This window comes from Mytilus galloprovincialis, chromosome 4, assembly GCF_965363235.1.
Source record: "Mytilus galloprovincialis chromosome 4, xbMytGall1.hap1.1, whole genome shotgun sequence".
NCBI classification, from domain to species: Eukaryota; Metazoa; Mollusca; class Bivalvia; order Mytilida; family Mytilidae; genus Mytilus; species Mytilus galloprovincialis.
In genome coordinates this window covers 12,776,084-12,796,814 of record NC_134841.1, presented here as the reverse complement: position 1 = coordinate 12,796,814, position 20,731 = coordinate 12,776,084, and the positions used below count along the sequence as shown (strand labels likewise).

The following is a 20,731-nucleotide window of genomic DNA, read 5'->3' as shown; positions in this document are numbered from 1 at the left end:
GAAGTAAACGTTAAATGATACGGCTGGTGTTCTACTTTTCATGTTACGATAGTTGATTGATCCCCGCCAGTTTATTATCTGTTGTCTTTTTATATTATAATAAAACACAAAATTGACTGGGTATTCGTTGCATAGTAAGTTTATTGTCCCCTCGAATACAACTATTGCCCCCGGCTACGCCTAAAGGCAAAAGTTGCTCCTCGGGGACAATAAACTATACAACTCATACCCAGTCAATAATATACAATATAAATAATATGGGTTTATCATGGTTGAAGGCCGTATGGTTACCTTCACAGGTAAAATAGCGACGGACGTAAAACATTTGTATTAAATGGAAGAAATATTTTCATACAATGTTTTTTAATGAAAAAAAGACGAGTTCTTTTACAGCCGTAATACGGAAGATCCGTTTTACTGATGTGGTACTGTTTCTCCGTAAAACATCCGTGATAGATAGGGACGTTTTACGGACATTTTTGCGTTATCAGTTTATTTTTTATCTATGAGTTTGACTCTCCCTCTGGTATCTTTCATCCCTCTTTCATAGCGTTCGTGATGCGTCCGTAGCTATTTTACCTGTGTAAATCACTATTGGAAGGAATCATTTTCAATTTGGAAACAGACAAAGACTAACAGTAAGTGCACATATAAGTGCAACATAAGGCATATAATAGTTCTTAAAGAAACCAGGATAACGATTTAATACGCCAGACGCGCGTTTCGTTCCGTGTTTCAATTGAAAATAAAAATATAGAGAAGGTATGTAGGATTTGTTTTTATTATTAAGAAAGGTTTTTTGACTAGTTTAAACAAAAGGAAAAGTCTGAATCTAATAGTGTTTGTTCAAGAATGACAGACATTTTAAGGGTAGCCACTTGAAATAAGAATAAGTGGATTTTCCTGATACACACTTTTATATATCTTTATCATACCTTACATCCTGGCGTTTACTTAGGTTATGACATTAAGTGGACTGTAAGTGGACTGTCCGTATTAATGTGAGTGGACTGTCTGTATTACTATAAGTGGACAGTAAGTGGACTGTCAGTGGACTGTCGGTGGACTGTCCATATTTATCTTTATGATAGCAAAAGTCTTTCACAAACTAATTGTCTTGAGGAAAGTAATTTTTCAAAATTAAAATTGAACCATTTGTAGTTGCCACCTTACCAAGAAATGTAAGTTATATTCATACCTTTAAAAAATCAGAGGTTTTCATAGAATCATGTTTTGGATTATTTTTCTTAAAAGTAAGCTTTTGACCTAGATCCATATTATGAATATTATTTGGTTTTAACTATTTTGAATTCAGTATATGCTAAATATTGACTAAAATCTTAATTTGCATTTTATGTTTTTGGTTTCCCCTTTTTAAAGATTTGATGATACACATTTTCAGTTCTAAATTATTTTCTTGTCATGCAATTTGCGTCGGTTTCCGTATGCAATCATCATTGTTATCATTAAAATAGAGTTTAATTTGAGAAATTTTCCGGTTTCCAATTTCGGAGATTTTATGATAAAATCTTAGTTTTTGCGATACTAATTTTGCCATGATCAGATTCATGATATGTGAGTGGACAATCATTTGATTCTGAGGTAGGGCCTGGCAGAGTTTAGAAATACATATTATGATCACCATTAAGCTAAACATACAGTATCTTATCATATCACACATGAAAAATAAATATATTCAGGACTCAGATAAATGTTTGTAATTAATTACAAAGGTATCCAATATTCGAGACTTCATTTTGAATTCTCAAGATTGTATGTGTTTGAAGTTGTATGTTTACCCTATCTGTATCACAAAAGATAAATCATTTTACGGTGACGGGTTGCGAAGAAGGAGAGATCTGGAGTCAATTTGTGGATGATTAGAACATAAATATTCTAGCCGACTTTTTGCTTGAAATGAATTTTCTGAACTCATCAAATTTGCTAGCTTTCTATTCCAGCACTCCCTCAAAACTAGATTGTTGTCCGCTTGAAGACTGCTGTTAGCCCCCTTGTCGACGCGTATTAGATGTGGTAACATTTTTATATCATGCCCGGATATACGTCAACTGGAAATCCTATGTAAAAATTTGACACCATTCGATATATATAACGTCGTGCCTTGGCGACCTAGCGAAGGATCGGAAAAAAAATTAAACTATATAATCTTTGGTCTTTTATTTGAAAGAAATGCGGTAAAAAGATAAATAATTGCATATATTTCGAGATATTTCAAAAAGCGTGCAATCCTTGGTATGCGGCACGGGTATAGCTATATGCGATACAGGGTAAATGATGCAACCTCGAGTAAAGAACCTTTGTAAGATAAAAGAAAAATATATATTTAGTACTAATTTATTCAATACTGAACTAGTATATATTTGTTTAGAGGCCAGCTGAGGGACGCCTCCGTGTGCGGGAATTTCTCGCTACATTGAAGACCTGTTGGTGACCTTCTGCTGTTGTTTTTTCGATGGTCGGTTGTTGTCTCTTTGACACATTCCCCATTTCCATTCTCAATTTTAATTATATGATAAATGGTTTTATCCATGAGGTAACCGCTTTTGAAACTATTTTCTAATATATCAAGCTTTAATTTTGTATAATAAGAATCACACAAATACAAGTTTATTTTGTGCAACTCCAAAACTGTACACATGGTACTAGAAAATTTCGAGGTAAAATTATCTTTTATTCAACAGGAACAAATTGCATAATTTTAATTTGAATACTTTTTTAAGCAATTACGAATCTGCTAATAAAGGGAAATAGTTTACATTATAATCAGCAAAATTTTGTTCTTTCAACTACCAACTTCCCTCATATCGACATTATATAATTAATTTGTTCTAAGCAATATTTCCGTGATTATTTAACTGTTATCTTCTAATCTCAATAGGACACCAAAATCCATTTTTGAAATGATCAAAATAATTGTTAAAAGTATATTATTACATGTTTGTATTGATAAGAGTTTTCATTCATATGGTCACAACTATAAATAGTGATTCATATGGTCAAAACTATAAATAGTATATGCATTCATATGGTCAAACTATCAATTAACTGGTCTATAAAATTTTAATACTTATTTTTTTTAATTTTTTTTACCCCTATTATTAAATAACTTTGAGGCAGTATTAGGAAAACCTTTTGGAATCTTGTTTCCTTAATGCATTTGAAGACAACATTTGCGTCTATCGTACAAAATTACCAGCCTAGTATCTTTAATTAATTATATTTTGCAATGACTGAATACAAATTATTTCCTTTGATCGCCAGCGGAATAGTAATTGCTATAGAAAAGAAATATTCAAATTACAATTACAGAATAACGTCCTGTAAGAAAACAAAGCATATAACCAGACACCCGTTAAAAATAATTATTTACAAAAGGTCTTTAGAATAGAAGTGTTCCTGTCAAAGCCTGCAGTGCCTAATATTATATTGGGTGATTGTTTTATTTACATTAATTTACATTGCATTACATTGTATTTAAATAACTGAAGTTGGAAGGTAAGCACTATTTTTATTTTTCACCTTTTTTACACTTCATATTGTTAACCTTTCAGTGAAGCTATTAACCAAAATATCTTTCTAGTTGATCAGCTTGTGGGATGAATATAAAAGGTTACTTATGATAATGATTTTAAAAAAAGTCGTGTCTCCGATTATTACGGCTGCATTACAGTTTTCCACATTAGGTTGATATATGGACGTAAATTAATGGTACATTGCTTTCTAAAGAACGTAGATATAATAAAACTAACATGAAATTGATTTTGATATTGGATATGTCGCAATCTTGTTTTTCGTCTTCTCATAAATCAATGCATTGTAACTAAAAGAATATTGCAAAAAGATGCAAATAATATGAAAAATAATAATGTTAAACACATAAGCTTTTTATATTTTGTTCATACGTTGTACTGATACACTTCTGTTCAAAGTCAGTGGAATATTGGACGCCCACATACATCATAAACCACACCACATTATATATGTGCCTGTTCAAAATAAGGAGTCTGTAATTCAGTGGTTGTCAGTTGTTGCTGTTTACAATGTATGTGTTTAGTTAATTGTTTTCACGTCATTCCGAGCGTTAGTTTTCTCGTTTGAATTGTTTAACCACTGTCATTTTTGGCTGTAATAACTGACGCTGAGGTATGGGATTATCTCACTGTTTAAGGCATTACAGTGACCTAAAGTTGCTAACTTTTATTGCATGGGATCTCTGTTGGAGAGTTGTTTCATTGGAAGTTATACCACATCGTTCTATTAGTTTTATTCATACATACGATCAACATTGTTTTATAGTAAACTGTATGTACATACATTTTCATGTTTAGGCTGACTCTTATATGTGTTATAATACTTTACTTTTAATTCAACAAGCCATAATATAATACTTTGGGCTGTACTGATAAAAATGGAGGATAATTCCTTGTGGGAGAATTTTCTACAGTTGCTGAAAAAGAAAACGAGCGAATTGGAAAACCAGCAAAACGGAGAGAACCGCAAACCAGAAACACCTAAACTCGTACTATCTGTCATTGGTGATTCAAAAAGCTTTGTACCAAAACCATGGCTCGCATCAGTATTTAAACAAGGTCTCATAGAAACCGCAAAAGGTGCAAAAGGTATATGCAGCTTGTTGATTTTTTCAGGGAAAAAGTAAAAGCTTTATAAATTCCTTTTAAAACAATACATTTTCGCTATGGTCAAAACCATTGAACAGTTAATTTATTATTGTCCATCTCTATTTTTTTCTGCAGGGTATTAGATGTACTGATACTTGTTAAGGCCATTAGATTTAGATGATATATTTTAATCTTATCAAGCATTCTAAACTGTTCCCGAATTTACCTGATTAAGTACTCATTTCAAAATGTGCTATGAAAACTAAATATGTTTAACCACAACTGCCGATTTTATTCACTAATTACAATTGAAATCTCACCACATTGTGTATTTGTTGATAAAACTACTATAGTTTTCGAAGTATCAGTATTTCTATTTTGCAATTTGAAGGTTTCGTAGTGTATGTTGCCAAACAGATGAGAGTTTCCGTATCAGTTGATAAAAAATATTTAAAATTTTGTAGAATCTGATGAAATATTTCAAAATTGACCATAAATTACTGTATTGTTAGAGTTATTAATTTTATTGTTGAATGCAAACAATCGATCTTTGTTGAATTGTGTAATTCAATTTATGATGTGAATGGCTAAATTCAAATTCAATAAATAGATATGTAAAAGAAAAGGATAAACGTTTAAAACAAATAGTTAGGACATAAATCTTTCATTTCACTGAACACATTTTCTGCAAAGGTCATCTACTAAGATAATAGTATATCAAAGTATATAATTAAAAGAAAAAAAAAAACATTTCAATTTGGTTACATATAAGTATATTTTGCAGATTGTTTAATTCTCTACAAAGGATCGTCGGAAAAGGTCAGCTCGATTGTTAGAGAAGCAGTTGAAGATTTTAGTAGATTGCATTCGGAGGGCGATGATGTGTTTATAAGTCTAGTGGGAATTCTCCCGGAATATGAAGAACACGCAAAACATTATAGATGGGTATAATTATCTTATTTATAGTGTAATAATTATGTTCTGTAATAATTGGAATATTAAAAGTAATCTACAAACTGTAGAACAGATTTGACTTCCAGATTTGAAATTTGAAACGAAATTCGGGCAAAAAACGATACGTGGAAATATCTATTTTTATGATTCAAAAACGTTTTATAGAATATCGGATATTTGACATACTTTTACGGGGTGCAAGATTGCGACTTTTGGTAAAACCCTACAGCTCTACAAATTAAAAGACTTGTAGTCCAGAGACAGATATTTATAATCAAATTTGGCTCGTAATGTTGCGAGTGTTACCTCAAAGACAGGGACACGTCAGCATGTGTCATTTGTATAAGTGAAATTCAATTAACACAAAATAAAGGAAATAAAAAAAATATCAAAAAGGGAAAACTTGTGACATGTTGATAGATCTAGACATTTGTTAACTCCTTATGAATAGTGCATTTATTTTCCAATGCACTTATTGTAGGTACTAGTATTATGCCAAAATCGTAAAAACTATGTCTAATGTTTCTTGAATCATACCATGTACAGTAGATATGGTTTCTGGACTTGCTGCAAACAGTTGTAGGCTTAAGAATTTCAGTAATAATACTTCAATTATCAATTATGAAAGGAGATGAACATGATACAAATTATTCTTCCCAATGAATATATGTAACACAACACATGGTTTTTTTGGAATAGTAGTTTATTAAGCCGGTCTGGACCAGTGTCCATAATGGACGGTCTCCTCTATACGGTAAAATACACAAGTATATATACAGAATATAAACAGTGTCAAGGTTTCTATTAATTTGACCATTATAGTCTTAAATCAAAAGATACAGGGATGAATATCTATTAAGTTGACTTTAATTGACATGTTTTGACCAACCTGGAGATTAATGGTCAAAGAATACACATATTTCCCGTGTTTTAAATAATTGCTACATGTCACCACATGGTCTGCATGTAAATATGCAACGTAGCGGTCAATTGAGCAACCTTTTACAAGGTCATTATTTTCTTAATAGATATTCCCCTGTATTTATTTAATTCAATTTAATACACATTTTGAGAATATATAATCATAAATATAAATATATATTATATATATTTATATATATTTTTTAAGCCCATCATATTGTCACATTCCTCCCTTTCTTAAGAAATATAATTTAATATTTTAGTTAAAATCGGTGACAATATGAATGCTTGCAAATTTCCCTAAAAACAAGAAAAATATTCATAAATAAAATCATTTCAAAAGTTCAAACAACATCTAAATGTTCAGCAATGTATAATTCATTCAATTCTTGTGTGAATAACTAAGTTCGTAACATCAACTATCGGAACTTCTTATTTCTAGAAAAAGGCGCAACCATCAACTGCGGACCGTCTTCATAATCCCGACTCCAGTGAACTGCTCCTCTGATCGTCGTTGTCAACTCCAACAATCCATTTGTTTATTAGCAACGCCAATTCCCGCCATTTAAAAGTACTACAATTACTCCGACCTGCATGTGATTCACCATCCGTCGTTGAGAACTCCAACCTGCATGTGATCCACCATCCATCGTTGATATTACTCCTAACTGACCTAGCTTACCTACTCTGTTAATTCAGAGTCCCTGACTAGGTTGCTCAGTTATCACCGGCTGAAACATTACAGGCAAATCTACCTGTGATGCTGTAGAACGATTCCCTCTATCAATATAAAGTTATGTGATCGTATAGTTCTATGTACATCTAAACGTCTGCGTTGTGTCCAAAATCAAAGCCAATATCCAATACTGGATAATGGTTCTTAGTGACTGGTTCTTGTAATGGTGCAGAAGCTATTTTAACATCTCTGGAGGCAGTATCATCGCCCTCAACATTAGTTGACACCATTTGATCGCCACCAAGGTATCGTGTGACTATTTGAACCTCTCTATTACTAAATTCTCTTGGCTAAACACCTATTATTAAACTTAAGAATATATTAATAACAAAATACCTATAAATATAGCAACAAAATAAATTACTGCATTGATAGTTCAAAGTCGTCCTCAAGTTCTAACTGCTTTGATTTTGAAAAAATAATTTATCGATATGTTATCTATTTAAAATAAGAACAAAAAATAAAAATAAACTTAAATACAAAACAATAAACTAATAAGATAAACTTTTCTCTAGTTAGGACTGAAAAAATATTTAAATAAGGTTTGACATTCAACTAACACTTTCCTTCCTTTTTCATAAACAAAGCTGTGATTCAGAGATTACTGATATTTATAGGATTTCTAAACAATCAACAATTTTTCAACGATTAATCTGAAGCGAGAATTAGAATGATTAATCAAAACAAAATTATTTTATATACACATATATTCATTTAAAAACAATCATCACGAAGCCTACTTTTACGACATGTTAGTCGTTCATTTTATTAAGATAACAAGAAATGTTTGAGAAAAAGTTTAACATTAATTGATCTTTCTTTCAGACTTATGAATTTTCGTTTATATTTCTTTCGGTATTTTTTAAATTATATCTTTCAGAACTATTATCATTTGTCATATCTCCTTAAACCGGAGGTTATAGATGACTTTATGCTCCTCTATGTTTCCTCATTCTTTCTTGGTTTGCTAATTTTCTATTAATTCAATCAGCATCACATTAAGATATTTGCGGAAGATGTATCGCGTTATTGTTTATAACGATTAATCATATGATACTTATTTCCATATTTTAAGTCCTAAATTGTTTTATTATGAAAACATTTTCATTTTCAACCCTTAGTATAGATTTATGTACTCTATAAATAATCCTATATTTCATCTATCGCTAAATACTGTCAATACTTTTAAAACTTATAAATTAAATCCTACATTTCCCTAAGAGTGGACTTGAACAATTAAATCATTTTTTTTTATCATTCGTGGGCTATCTTCTGAAGATAGGTCTGCCATTCTTTAAAAATACCACAATAACTGTGCGAAAATAAAGGTTTGGATTCTAAATACCATAGAATATTTTGTTTCTCTAAACAAATGTGCTTACACACTTACCCAACTGAGTCAACCATATTTAAACAACTATATGATTATAACATCGCAGAAATACCCTTAAATCCGTCGCCAAAAGTGTTCTTATGAAACTTTCTTATACCAATGTATATAGGCGCGTATATTCTAGAATTACAGATTGTCTCTTCAGAAAACAGCTCAAAATATGAATTAAAAATTAAATTATTATATTCAAAATCAAGGTATATTAAATGTTTTAATATTATCGTTATTCATGCAGTTAAATACTTTAAAATATAACCAACATCTTTAAAATATTTTCACCTATTGTTATTTAATTCTTAAATATTAATATTCAAGTGTTGTTTTTTTCTTATTTAAATATCTATTCTGTCTTTAAAAAAAAAACCAGCATATAAAAACTTCTCATTATATCATTACAATATACACGTACGCAAATCTTATATATTGACTTATACTATCAAATACCTAACAAAGTTGCCAGTCTTTTATATTGACTAAAACAATCAAATACCTACTATAAGTACCTTCGCCCTTATGATAATGATTACATAAAAAAATATCAATAAAAAAATTAAACCTTCACCATTGATTTATAAAAAAATTAAATATCTACATTTTCGCTAAAAAAAAACCATTATCTAATAAAACATTTTTTTTAATGAGTTAATCAGCATCCTGATCATGAACAATTGTGCTCACATCTGATACACCTATTCCTAATTTGTCTGATTTTGAACCATCAAAGCTTTCAATCGAATTAATGCCTTTTTTAAATACCTTTTGAGTGAAACTTTGAACTTGTGTTTGAAAAACAGACCCTGCATTAAAATCTTGTCTAGCCATTTTGAGAAATAAAATAAAGAGTATCAAATAAAAAGTCACTTTACCTTACTATCCTTTGGTCACGGTTAACCAAAAATAACCACATGTAACACAACACATGGTTATTTGGAATAGTAGTTTATTAAGCCGGTCTGGACCAGTGTCCATAATGGACGGTCTCCTCTATACGGTAAAATACACAAGTATATATACAGAATATAAACAGTGTCAAGGTTTCTATTAATTTGACCATTATAGTCTTAAATCAAAAGATACAGGGATGAATATCTATTAAGTTGACTTTAATTGACATGTTTTGACCAACCTGGAGATTAGTGGTCAAAGAATACACATATTTCCCGTGTTTTAACTAATTGCTACATGTCACCACATGGTCTGCATGTAAATATGCAACGTAGCGGTCAATTGAACAACCTTTTACAAGGTCATTATTTTCTTAATAGATATTCCCCTGTATTTATTTTATTCAATTTAATACACATTTTGAGAATATATAATCATAAATATAAATATATATTATATATATTTATATATATTTTTTTTAAGCCCATCATATTGTCACATATATGATCAAAGTTGAGATTAAATTAAAAAAAACTGAATTTTAGATTATCAAGGTTTACGTAACAAGGCCTTCACATTTAGGAAAGACAAGCTGTTTTATCCCTTTGCAATTTCTGCTCTCTTTTCTGTTTCATGTCGTAACAAAGCCATTCTGTATACGAAATAATAATTTTCAAGTTAATGTATTGTAGAATCACGTTTTCTGAGTTACATCACGGAAAAAAATTAATTCTGAATGAATTTTCATGTTATTAGAAGAAAGGGTTCTTCTATTTTGTTTCGTGTTTTAAAATTGACGAAATGCGAACTTTCAGGGCTGAATTTGCTTTGTATAAAATTCGAAAATTCATACTAAATTCTGATGTGGGAAAGCTTGTGAACAAATGATAAGAAGCCGGAATTTATTGGCAATTTATAGAACAATCTAGATAGCGTTCAATATATATCTTTAAGCAAGCACTTTCAATTAAATATGTGATAATTATATTAAAGGTCAACATTCTATTATTTCTTGTCAATCGTGTCATCCTTCCATAAATAATCAAACAATAGAACTTTTATAAATTTGTGTCGGAACAAAGTTTTATCTAATAATTTAACATTTTATTTATTGTAAGGACTATTGGCAGAAAAAGCACAGCGACTGTATACTTGGAGAAATATATGATATCCGGATGGAAAAGAAGAGGTCATATGCTGAGTTTCATGCTTCCGTATTGAAAGATATAATCAAACACAAAATATATTTCATGACCCTCGAAGACAAAGCATGTAAGTTTCATTTAATATAGGTATATAGATGCATACAAATGTTTTATTTTGCAATAAATTCTGTATAGTGCCAGTATTTACCAAATAGCACTAACTCAACTACTATCATTTGAATTCGATTTGAGAACAATATAAAGCAGAGTCTTTAGCAACATGTATCAAAAAGCTTCCTGTGTAAAAGTGAAAACAATAAATATAAAAAAAATGAGCTTAAACAATCGATGAACTTCATGTCTGAATATAAAATAGAACACAGATAAAAAAAAAAACATTGGAGCTAAACATTAATTTTTTCTCTCGATTAACGAAAGAAATATTATATTAATAACACATAGCTGACAGGGTGCACGAAAGAACAGATTTTACCCCGAGAAATAATTGTCTTCTGAGCGAAGAAAAGGTTGACTGTTTTTCGAGGGGTTACAATCTGCATATCACCCTCTCAGCTAAATTTAATTTAATTTATTATACTGAATTTCCAATCATGATTTTCCTTAACTGTTTAATTTGATTTAAAGGTATTTAACTATTACAAATATCAACAGAAGACAAGTAAGATATTTTTCTTGTTTTATTAAGACATTATATGAAAAACTTCTAAGTCAAAATATAGAACGTCAGCATTGTCTTTAATTATTTGATGTTAATTCAATTTGATGTCATTTGAATAATCAATATGTGATTGGTCTGTACGAGAGGGTGACATTAAAAAATGTATGTCTCTTGCTACGCCATGGAATAGGGTAAATTGCCTCCTTCGTAATAGCCTATTATAGTCTTTTATTTTATTGGGAAGAATAATAATAAACGATATCATACTGCTGTTAAATATCACAAGGAGATATGTTTGATCGTTCTTTTTACCCGGACGAAATCTTTAATTGTGACGTTGTGTTCGATTTAGTTTATCGCACCTATTTGTCTTCTAAATGTAAGGATAATCATAGAGTTATTTGATATGACAATTGTAGACACATTTTAATTCAATACATGGGTATACTTTTTATTTTAGTAACTTAGTTCACATGATTTTGTATCTGCTGGATGGTTGTCTCATTGCCAATCATATAAAAAAAACCTTAATTGTTATATTTATAGTGTCAAATTCAATTTACAGTACACCAAAAAACATTTTCATACTTTAATGTTTTTAATCGATCATACTACTTTAAGTGTACATATGCCACTGCAACTTACAACTTAAAAGTGCGTTCTATGTTGCTTATTCATGTAAATATATGACGCAACATATGACTTCAATTACTGAAATTTGACTTTTCAACAACTAATGAGACTGAAAGTTATATATGATGAGTTTATTTGGTAAGCGAACATATTGTTACATTATATAAATATAGACAAGACAAGACAAGACAAATACTTGTTACATATAAAATATACAGCTTGTTAAAACACATGTTAACAACAACAAGAGCCTCTCTATAAAGAGTTATAAGAGACTATCTAACATTTTTTCTTTTAAATTATAATACATATACAAGTCAACTATCATGAGTATAAAAACATTTTCGCTTTATTAAAATTTCATAGCAGATTTTGGCAGTATAAAATACCATATTTCCATTTGTAAAAAGAAATATAATTTTTTCATTATCAGACATATGTAAAAAAAATTCTCATCAACCATACTAGCATGGTTGAAAATAACATTACGAATATCTGAATATACAGGACAGTTTAACAAAACATGTTTCCCTCTTCAACGTCATCAGTACAGTTAAAACATAATCTTTTTTCAATATCAACATTTTCATAACGACCAGTTTCTATTCTGATGGGTGCTACACCACATCTAAATTTTGCTAAAGCACTCCTGTGTCTACCTGGTTTATTAAAGATCAAATAATGTTCTACGCCATATACATTTTTGAACATTCTATATGTACGTAATTTATTTTTTATCATCTGACATAATCTTGTCATACCACCCTTCCTTAATTTTTTCAAAACATCCATTTTCAATATTCTTAATTAAATCCTTGTTCAAATGCACCATTGCACAAATATTACAATTCAAATTGTTTAAACTCTTTTACTCTAAAATGGCAATTTTTGCCTTTTTTACAAGTGTTACCCAATATATTTACTTTTTTTATCATTTTATCTCATATAACGACTACAATTTATGAAATTATAACGAACGCATTATTAATTAATGTAATTTGAACAATTAAGAATTTGTCATATTATTAGTGGAGTGGAATGTTCCAGTTCTAACAATAGTGGCAGAAGGCGACCTAGATACAATAGAAGCTGTTAAGGAAGTTCTGAAGAAAGACTTGCCTATACTGATTATAAAAGGTTCGGGAAAAGCATCTGACTTTATTGCGGAATTCATTGAGAAGTAAGATATAATATTTCGAGATATTTAAATAATAACAAAAAAATAAAATGTCTTTAAAGTGACACTTTAAGCGAGATCTGACAGTTTTTCGTTGATCAAATCAGTTCTTAGAATGTAACGGCTGCAATAACCAAGAACACACACGTAGACCAACGATATTTTAACGAATTAATAGTAACACACACAAATCAAAAATGATTTTCTACTACACGAATAAATACCTAACCTTTTTTGGCAAAGCCTGTCGGAATTTGGGACCTCAATACTTAGTAATTCCTACTCAACTGTTATTAATCTACCATCACTGATGAGTCTTTTGAAGATAAAATGCGCGTCTGATGTACACAATTTCATTCCTTGTATCGATGATGATCATGTCTTTGTATACTTTTTAAATGTCTTTTTGGAGGACGGTTTTGATTTTTATAAATTCTAAACATAAACTGGTCAAATATTCTGAATTTTGTGCGATATCGCATTCTGGCATTTATAATTATATTTTGAATTAATTCCAAAAGTATTGAATATTTAGAAATGAATTTTATTTTAAGGACTAATTTGTCTCAAGTTGTACCGTTTCTTTACAAAATAAACTTCATATTTCAGTGATACCATTATGATATCTGAATATATCAAAGACAAAACACCACTGTTATTTGGTATTTCTTCTCATGACCTTTGTGAATTGGACAGCAAAGATTCTGATTCGAATCAACGAAATGACCTTATGTCAAATATGGAAGCAATTAAACAAAACAAATGCTTGGTAAGTTGTAAAAAGATAAATGAAGTCAAGGTCAATCACATCAAACGAATGGATAACAATTGTCATATTTCTGATTCATTATATTGTCAACGCTGTGTTAACAAGACACAAAGACATAATAGGTAAAAATGTCATCAAATGGGGTATAGCAGTCAACATTGTGTTATCATCCTAATCACCACAAAAGCAATCAAATATGTAACAAACCACACAAAAAGGCAAATAGACAAAGCACATCATTTAAAACGAAAGACAAGAATACAAGAATTTACCATACCACAATCATACAATAATGAGATGTATGAGTACAGAACCGCGTCCTATGTAACAAAGAATCACTTAAAGGCCTATAGACAAAGAACATTATCAGAATGAAAACCTAGAATACAAAAATATACCTTAGTACTATAACACAAGGACGGGATGCATAAGTACAGAGCCACGTCAAATGGTTATCACCAAACATAAACTAATCAGTCACAGAAATATTCAAACAGACAAATAAAATATTAGTATAATAATACTTTAGTTCAATCTTGTTTATATATATATGTTATCATTGTTGTTGCACATATATGTAGACTTGAGTTCTCGTATGATCTTTCAAACTCGGGTTATAGTATCGATGATGTATATCGTGCTCTTATCGGGGTTGAAAAATTGTATATTTAAGTATATTACGTTTAGAAGCATACAAACTTAACGAGGATAACAGATCACAATTATGTTTTCTTATTGCACGGAATGTTTGAAAATGTCTATGTCGAAACCAAAAGTTGAAGAGTTAATATGGGCTTTGCCAATCTCCTGCAATGATAAAATCAGTCAATCTGGGACGCATTGATCCAATTAAACGTTAAATAAATGCTTGTGGAATGTTATTTCACTCTTCCATCAAGTCGGCTCGTAGCTGGTGTCTGATAGCGTCTTCGCACACGTTTGTCACGTCATCCCATAAATGTTCAATGGTTGATAGATCTGGTGATAAAGCTGGTCATAGGGGAATGCCAATGTTATTCTGCACAATATATTGTGTTCCTACACGTGCCACGGGGCGCATAGACTAGTCCTGTTGGAAAGTCTGCCGATTGCCGTGCCTTGCAATGAATGGTTGGACAAATGTTTAACAAATAACTGTTTGACTTCCGGTTATAAACTTCTAATCAGTGCTTCCACAAAGAGTGATTCCTGCCAAAACCATCACACCACCACCACCAAAACGAATGCATTCATGTACACATCCGTCTGCACAACATTCATTTTGGCGTTCTGCCATTAACCGAAATCTTGACTCATTATCAAATATGGTGATTTTGGCCCTCATTTTACATCTTCTTATATCTAATTATGAATGTTTACGAACATACAGCTTGTGACAATACATAACTTTTGGTACTAAAATGTTTCATGTAAAAATATTGGATACCATTTCTTTTTTTAGCTTGTATATATTTTCTATTTTTATTACTGAAGTTAATGTATAAATATAAATTGTAGAAATCAAAACTATGTTGGGAATGCATTATGAATGAATCTATTTATCATGGCAGATAACAATAATTGATATAAACAAACAAACACAGCCGAAACAGTTTACAGACTCAGTTACAAAAGCGATCATAAGAGGGTGGTCCCGTAACAAATCTGGAGCAGACGACAATATTTATAGTTTTGACCTAATTAAACAAGGTTTAGTATTTAGAGTTTCAGTAATATCACTGTATTATTTAATTTTGATTAAGCTTTCCCTCTCTTCTAGTTTTGTGTTTTCATATCTATAATGGGTTTTTTTGCACATTTAGTAATTCATATTCTGTAAATTTTCGCAAACACCATTTTACATTACTGTAGAGAAAAGACACGAATGTAGATCGTCACGATATTTAAAACTTAGATCACAAACCATAAGATACAGGTATAAATCTTATAATTCCACACACATAATATTTTATCCAAAGCTATGATTATATTATATTGGCTTTGATAGGGAATTTGTACTGCAAATGACACAGTAATTGCCTGGAACTTCAATATTTGATAGTAGAAATAGCGTAACAAATCCTATTGAATTTACTAATATTTTTTTAGGCTGAAAAACTAAGGAATAGCTAAGAACATTTATTTTGAATAAAGGTCTCTAATGCTTACATATCTTACAGAAGGGAGCTATGACCAAGGTTGTATCGATAACGATACATATTCGATACCTGTAGAATCAAAGACAAAAGAAAGAGTCAACCCAACAGCCGTATCTACAAATGCTATTTGCGGAACATTGCAAGCTAGTAATCGGAAATTTATGAACTCCTATAAGAAAATACTGACGCCATCCTCTTTACCTCTGTATTATTACATTGCATACCAGTTTATACAAGAAATGCAAGGAGAAAAGAAAGTTATAATAGAGGTATTGCTATGTTTTTTTTCAATTTTTATGTTTAAATCATTATGATCTTCAAACTCTTTTTTAGATAAGTTACACCTACATTTATCACAACTATAAAACAGTCTAATATTTTGATCAAAATGGAAATATAATTTGCTTTTATGAGAAATTTCAAAACTTACTCATCTTCAAACATGAGCTGAATATTGTTACATAAGAGAGAATTTGTGAGTGAAAATTGAAACGTGAGACAAAAAACACTTCCATGTAGGCGATTTTAACTAGACAAATCCGCATGTTACACGCAAAAACTCTTCTTTTATATTTTATTTTAGAGCTGAGGACTTATTAGAAAAATACAATACGTTTTTTTTTTTATCAATTACACATTAAAAACATATGTAGTATTTTACCTTCCTATGTTTGTCTGTACTAACATAATTTACACTAGTCATTACTCAATATTTCAAGAATTATTTTACAATTAATTTACCTGTTTATAATAAACCAAATTATGGTAAAGATAAAGGGACATATCTGGGGTCATCTGGGACACATGTGTCCCATAACGGTCAATCAGCTCGCGTCTGTATACAATCGAAGGGAAAAAGTCTACTTCACTAGCCTTGGTTTGATAACTTCGTTAAAGCATATATCTGCATGGATATCCAGAAAATAACAAAATGGTTACGCTAGAATATAACATAATTCTCAAATGAAATTGATCAATACGAGAGTTCGTGGTAGACAACAGTTTCAAGAACAATAATTCACTTAAGACGGGTATTATTTACATGTTAAAAATATCGTAATTTCATATTGTAAGAAATATTGTATAAAAAAAATGAAAAGGCCGTTCTTTTTTTATTAGAATTTTAATATGCTGTTGAAGGAAGCCATTGTAGCTGACAGAGATGAATATGTGTCGGTTTTATTAGAAGAAGAGGGTGTGCATTTTAATGATAATTACTTTCCAGCTATTTATGAGGTATATATGTAAAGCAATTACATGGTTTTATTTTGGCTTTGGTATGTTGTCACAGTGTATTTTCACGATTAATAAAATATTTATATTGAGCTCGTTACCTTTATTCCCTTTTTGAATTTTTGCATTAAATTGGCCGATTTGGGGCTTTTTCTTTTAACTTACTTCTGTCATGAATTGACTGGTTTGAACAACATAATTATTATAAAAAAATATATCTATTATATATATATATATATATAAGTGTCTAAGAATGAAACTTAAACACACTAATGAGTGTTATAAAATTAGTTGTTATATTTTATATATTATTCACGCAATATTTCGCTAAAAAAATTAGCTTCATCGGGCGTGTGCATCTATCTAGGTGAAATCGGATGCATAACAAAAAATGTCTTTGTAGCTTAAGCAACACAAAATTTGTGAAAATGTTTAACATATTTATTGATGGTCTATATAAAACATATTTTTGCCGTTTATTGTACATAACAATCCTTAAATCTAAATAAATAGTTGTGTAAGGTAAATAGAATGAAATTCATGATTTATTCTTTTGGTTTTGGGTAGAACTGTTTTTCATCCCTCTCATTAAGCTCATTAGCTTCAAGAGTACGCAGCTATTGTATCCAGAATTGACTGATTATTGCTATTGTTAGACACTATATATTACGCCAACGTAAATCTAGAGAAGAATAAATACATCTGAAGATATCTTACGACAGGAAATAATTGAAAAATGTAATGAGTCCTTTGGTTATAATGATCGATGCATGACCATCAAATACCGGTATAGCATCATTGCCTTTATTTACGGTTCATAATCAATTTAATGGACGTAGATGGACGACTTCACACGAAAATCTATGCCAAACGGGACGATTTCAACTTCCCAATTATCAATTTCCCATTTCTCAGCAGTAACATACCATCTGCCCCTTCGTATGGTGTTTACATATCACAATTGATACGTTATTCACGTGCTTGTTCACACTATACGGACTTCATATACAGGAGTGTGCTACTTACGCAGAAACTTCTCCAACAAAGTTATGAGGAGGACAGATTAAAATTGACACTCCGTAAATTTTATGGACACCATCACGAATTGGTGGATCCATACGATGTGTGTTTAACCAAACTAGCTAAGGACATTTTTACCACATGGTAGATTGTGGTTTGTCATTATGTCGTCTAATCTTTTAATTACCAAACGTGACTTATTCCCGATTGTGACTGTTTTGCTGAGTGTGAATTCGCATTACTATAAGACGTGTTACGGTACTTGTCTATCCCAAACTCATGTATTTAGTTTTAATGTTTAATGTTATATTTGTAATTCTCATCGGATTTTGTCAAATGTGTTGACGTCTTTTCTATTATATTTATGTGTTATGGAAACAAAAATTAATTACCGCCGTCATTTATTAGATTTAATTTTGGTCAACATAATCTGTACGGTAATTTAAGTTTGAAGTTGGATTCATAACAAACTGCACATATATATATTATAGTTAATTGCTATTAATAAGTATTGCAATATGCATTGTGTTTAAATGCAATATCAGTATTTAGTTCTATTTTAATCTTTAATCAATCCTAATTCTATCTTACTTTTGAGATATAGTTTTTCATATGTGACGTAATTTTCCTGCTGTTTCAGAAATTTCATATGTTCAAATTTTTAATGCCTTTTCACCATCGTATGTGACGTAATTTTTAATGCCTTTTCACCGTCGTATGTGACGTCATTTTCATAATTTACTACGTTGAGGGCTGGACTGAGTCGGGTGTGTCTATTCTGTGTTGGTCATTCATTATGTATTCGTGTTTGTTTTATGTAATGAGTTAATACTTCAGTTTCATTATGTATACCTGTTATATTCATTTGATAAAATTTACTGTTTGCAATAGCATTAATTGTTCTAAATAATGAGGATGTTCTTATCCAAAGCATACAAACTTAGCCGTATTTGACACAAACTTTTTCAACTTTTGATCTTCAGTGCTGTACAACTTTGTACTTTTTTTCGCTTTCGATCTTTTATATCTGGGCGTCACTGGTGAGTCTTGTGTGGACGAGGCGTGTTTTTGGCGTATTAAATTTTAAACCTGATGCTTTTTGTTATTCATTAATCATGTGTTTCTTTGTCTAATACGTTTTCCTATTTATTTGTATTGTAGTCCTGTAATATTATGTTGTCATTTCTATGTTATATTTAACAATGCCATTAAAGTGCGAGGTTTGACAAAACTAGGTTCAACCCACCATTATTTCCTTTAAAAATGTCCTGTACCAAGTCAGGAATATGGCCATTGTTATATTATAGTTCGTTTCTGTGTGTGTTACAATTTAACGTTGCGTCGTTTGTTTTCTCTTATTTTGAGTGTACATTGACATTGCGATGGGACGTGTCGCGGTACTTGTCTATCCCAAATTCATGTATTTGGTTTTGATGTTGTGTTTGTTGTTCTCGTGGGATTTTGTTTGATGCTTGGTCCGTTTCTGTGTGTGTTAGTTACATTGTAGTGTTGTGTCGTTGTTCTCCTCTTATATTTATGCGTTTCCGTCAGTTTTAGTTTGTTACCCCGATTTTGTTTTTTGTCCATGGATTTATGAGTTTGAACAGCGGTATACTACTGTTGCCTTTATTTAATGTCCACAAAACATTACAAAAATACACTTACGGCTGGCAAACACTAGCCATAAAGTAAGAACGGGTTGAACTCAAATGCTCATGTTGTATATAGGGTATATAGAAATCATATCGTGTGCAAGTATAAACACACTTAACCCAGAACACTTTGATTGTTCTGAATAGACATTTGAATTCGCACAAAATGTCTATACATAAACATTAGAAAATAACTGAGTCAATGACATTCTTCAATATAAAATTGGTTTTCAATTCAATTTCAGGAAACGTTTCAATCTCAAAGAAAAGCAAGGACGGCCCTTCAAAATGTTTTTAAGGTAAAATAACATTCTAGGATGGTTATTATAAAAATAATAATGGAAACAATTTTGATCAAATTATATTTTCCATTTTGCACAAATTTACTTGTTTTACGAATATGATAATAGCTTTTTGTTTTGCATATTTTGTGAAATGGTCCTTTTGATATTCAAAACCATATTTAATCAAATATGTATAATACGGTAAATATACATCACACATTCAATCTGTATGAATTAGTGACATGGTATAAAAATCAACGAAAATAACACTTTGAAATATTGTGCGTGATGCTGGGTTTGACTTTTATTAGGAATATTCAACAAATAGCATTTGACAGCCAAAGTTGCAAAAAGTCTCATACATATTGAGCAATATAAACTATTATTATAGAAAAATAGGATCATAAGAATAACAAAATGCATGTATTGAAAACTTTATCCTAAGGAGTTTGAACCAAAGTTTTCTACAGTA

At 30.5% G+C, this 20,731-nt stretch overlaps 1 protein-coding gene across 1 annotated transcript in view; it reads left to right on the top strand.

The window, feature by feature from the left end:
- The first annotated feature begins 4,429 nt into the window (after nucleotides 1-4,429).
- LOC143070972 (transient receptor potential cation channel subfamily M member 2-like) overlaps nucleotides 4,430-20,731 on the top strand; it is a 44,040-nt gene continuing 27,738 nt past the window's right edge. The window contains exons 1-9 of the mRNA XM_076245069.1: nucleotides 4,430-4,640; nucleotides 5,425-5,585; nucleotides 10,648-10,801; nucleotides 13,016-13,166; nucleotides 13,773-13,932; nucleotides 15,483-15,621; nucleotides 16,092-16,339; nucleotides 17,190-17,306; nucleotides 20,221-20,274. Of these exons, the coding sequence (XP_076101184.1) occupies nucleotides 4,430-4,640; nucleotides 5,425-5,585; nucleotides 10,648-10,801; nucleotides 13,016-13,166; nucleotides 13,773-13,932; nucleotides 15,483-15,621; nucleotides 16,092-16,339; nucleotides 17,190-17,306; nucleotides 20,221-20,274 (1,395 nt within the window). The remainder of the gene's footprint in view (nucleotides 4,641-5,424; nucleotides 5,586-10,647; nucleotides 10,802-13,015; nucleotides 13,167-13,772; nucleotides 13,933-15,482; nucleotides 15,622-16,091; nucleotides 16,340-17,189; nucleotides 17,307-20,220; nucleotides 20,275-20,731) is intronic.